This window comes from Perkinsus marinus, assembly GCF_000006405.1.
Source record: "Perkinsus marinus ATCC 50983 genomic scaffold scf_1104296972676, whole genome shotgun sequence".
In the NCBI taxonomy this organism is placed as follows: Eukaryota; Perkinsozoa; order Perkinsida; family Perkinsidae; genus Perkinsus; species Perkinsus marinus.
The window spans coordinates 1-2,192 of record NW_003201680.1 but is presented as its reverse complement, the minus strand read 5'-3'; the positions used below and the strand labels follow the sequence as shown (position 1 = coordinate 2,192).

At 48.5% G+C, this 2,192-nt stretch overlaps 1 protein-coding gene across 1 annotated transcript; it reads right to left on the bottom strand.

Annotated features, from left to right (window-relative positions):
- Positions 1 to 304: 304 nt before the first annotated feature.
- Pmar_PMAR003806 (RNA 3' terminal phosphate cyclase, putative) lies at positions 305 to 2,156 on the bottom strand (the record flags this gene model as incomplete). Its single annotated transcript, XM_002766491.1, has 6 exons — positions 305 to 529; positions 923 to 1,079; positions 1,187 to 1,374; positions 1,521 to 1,591; positions 1,640 to 1,711; positions 1,887 to 2,156. Coding segments are annotated over 6 exons (983 nt in total), but the record flags the coding sequence as incomplete, so codon positions are not given.
- Between the last annotated feature and the right edge of the window lie 36 nt (positions 2,157 to 2,192).

Genomic DNA, 2,192 nt, shown 5'->3' with positions numbered 1-2,192 from the left:
AAACCCCAGCACTGACTCGCCGACGATATCACCACTTCTAGAGTAGCCCCATCCATATCACCAGTACACACGCGTGGACAAACTGGGCATTCGCCCTAGAGCCCTATGAGCTGGCTTCCCAGGAGGGCCCATGTGCCCTTTGGTAGCCACTTGATTACTCCTAGAGTAGTAGGAGCCCAGAATCACCCGTTTGCCCAGGGCCCCCGAAATGCCGAGAATCCTGACTATGAACACTCTAACCCAAAACCCAACATTTGATCGAAACGTTTTTGGTAAGGAATATATCAACGTAAGGCCAGTGTGCTCAGAAAGTCCTCCGAGTGGCATTCTTGAGGTCGGCTCCAACACATCTCAGCTTCACCGACCGACTCACAGCCTTGACCTTCTCCTCATCTAGCTCGTCTAGTAGGACCTCCTCCTCAGTTTGCTGGGTAGTAAACTTGAAGCGCACACCCATGAAATCGCGTATGTTACGTAGCAACGCTACAGTGTAGGGCGTGAGCTTCTGACCAAACACAGCGGTGGAGACCTGAGAGAAAAACACTCATACACATACTGTTAATTCCCAACATGGTGAAAATTAACCAAAATTTCGAAAGAAAATTCTCATTTACCCAAAATCCAATTTTCGAAAGAGGAAATCACTATATCAATCTGAATGAACTCAAAAGGAAAAATGTGTTATCACATCCTCAGTGGAATCCGATTCTGATAAGATCTCTAATCCCATTGAAATCGCCATGAGCAATACCAGAAGATATGCTCCGCATCGGCCAGAAAACGCACTATAAAGATTCTCAAAGATTTCCTCGAATGTTTCGAATTCACTGTAATAATGCTCCACGACGGCATCCCAAAACATATAAAGATATTTTCCCTGCCCTCGAGAGCCTCCACAGATGAGGTTCCCCATGACTCTCACCTTGTAGTCTCCAGCCATGCTCATGAATAGAGCAGCGAGCCATTGGTGTTGTCGGTCAACTACTCCACCACAGTCGAGCTCACCCAGCAGGGCGCGCGCTACTTCCTCTCCGAGTTTCTCAGGCTCTGTCACTGTATGGGAAGAGGTGGCCTCGGCTCTGTAAAAAGGCATCACAAGATAAGACGCGCCAGGAATAGAACCCACGACCTTCCAATGGACAGCAGCGCGCGCTACCACTCGACCAATGCGACACTCCCATACTACTCAGACATCCCATCGGCACTGATCAACGCGCCTGTTTCCGTCTCTGCCACCAAGCTCAGACCATATCCTCCTCGGGCCTCTTTCGACAACTTCTTCGCAGCATCCGTGAAGACCCACACGTCAGCCAAGTATGGATTCAGCACAGCCCGGCACGAATCGATCATCATCGGAGCATACTGTGGTGACACCTAAGCCATCCAATGACTTCTTTCCTCCGCTGAGCTCAGAAGTTTCCTCACAAATAAAAAAAAGCAACAGCAACAATTCCTCAAAGTTTCCTCATAATTGTCACCAACACAGGTAGTTGACCATGTGCACATTCCTCCCCCCCTACCTTGCTAGTCCATGCAACGCCCCTGACTCTCCTTACCCTGCCCTCATTCGAGAGCTCTATCGGTGGAATACCTAATACCAGATCCCATCTCGACCGAAGAAAAAACCTTCTAATTTTACCCTTGACGATTGGACAGGTGAAAGACACTATTCCGGGCGCAGCCGGATCGCCTCTAGATTCAACCTTCAAGGCTAAGGGCGGCTGAGTTATATGTAGACTACCTGAAAAAAAACATAATATTTTTTTTGTGATATCCAAACGAATCCACTTTATGGTGGGTATAAACTCAGACTCAGAAATTCACCGAATTTTTTTTCCATTTTTACAAAGCCGCAAAAAAATCTCCCCTTCCCAAACCGTTGCTACCCTGAGCAGTTGAGGCCAAATTGTCAGCATTCACGCCCAGCTTGGCCAGAATTGGCAAAGTTACGGTACGAATAGTATCAACGCTGAGGAATCCTTCGCTGTGCGTGATTCCCCTCAGTCGAGCTTCCACTGGGAACTTCCCAAAGGGCGCCAGGGCCAACAGGACTTCCAAATAGTAGGAAACGGGCCGACTAGGATTGCAGTCATGCGTGATTCGGCCGCCGATGAGCTCCCCAGGAGAATAAAATAGAGTTGTCCCTGTCTCGCTGACTGATATATTGGTACCATTCGTGAGAGCGTCTAGTA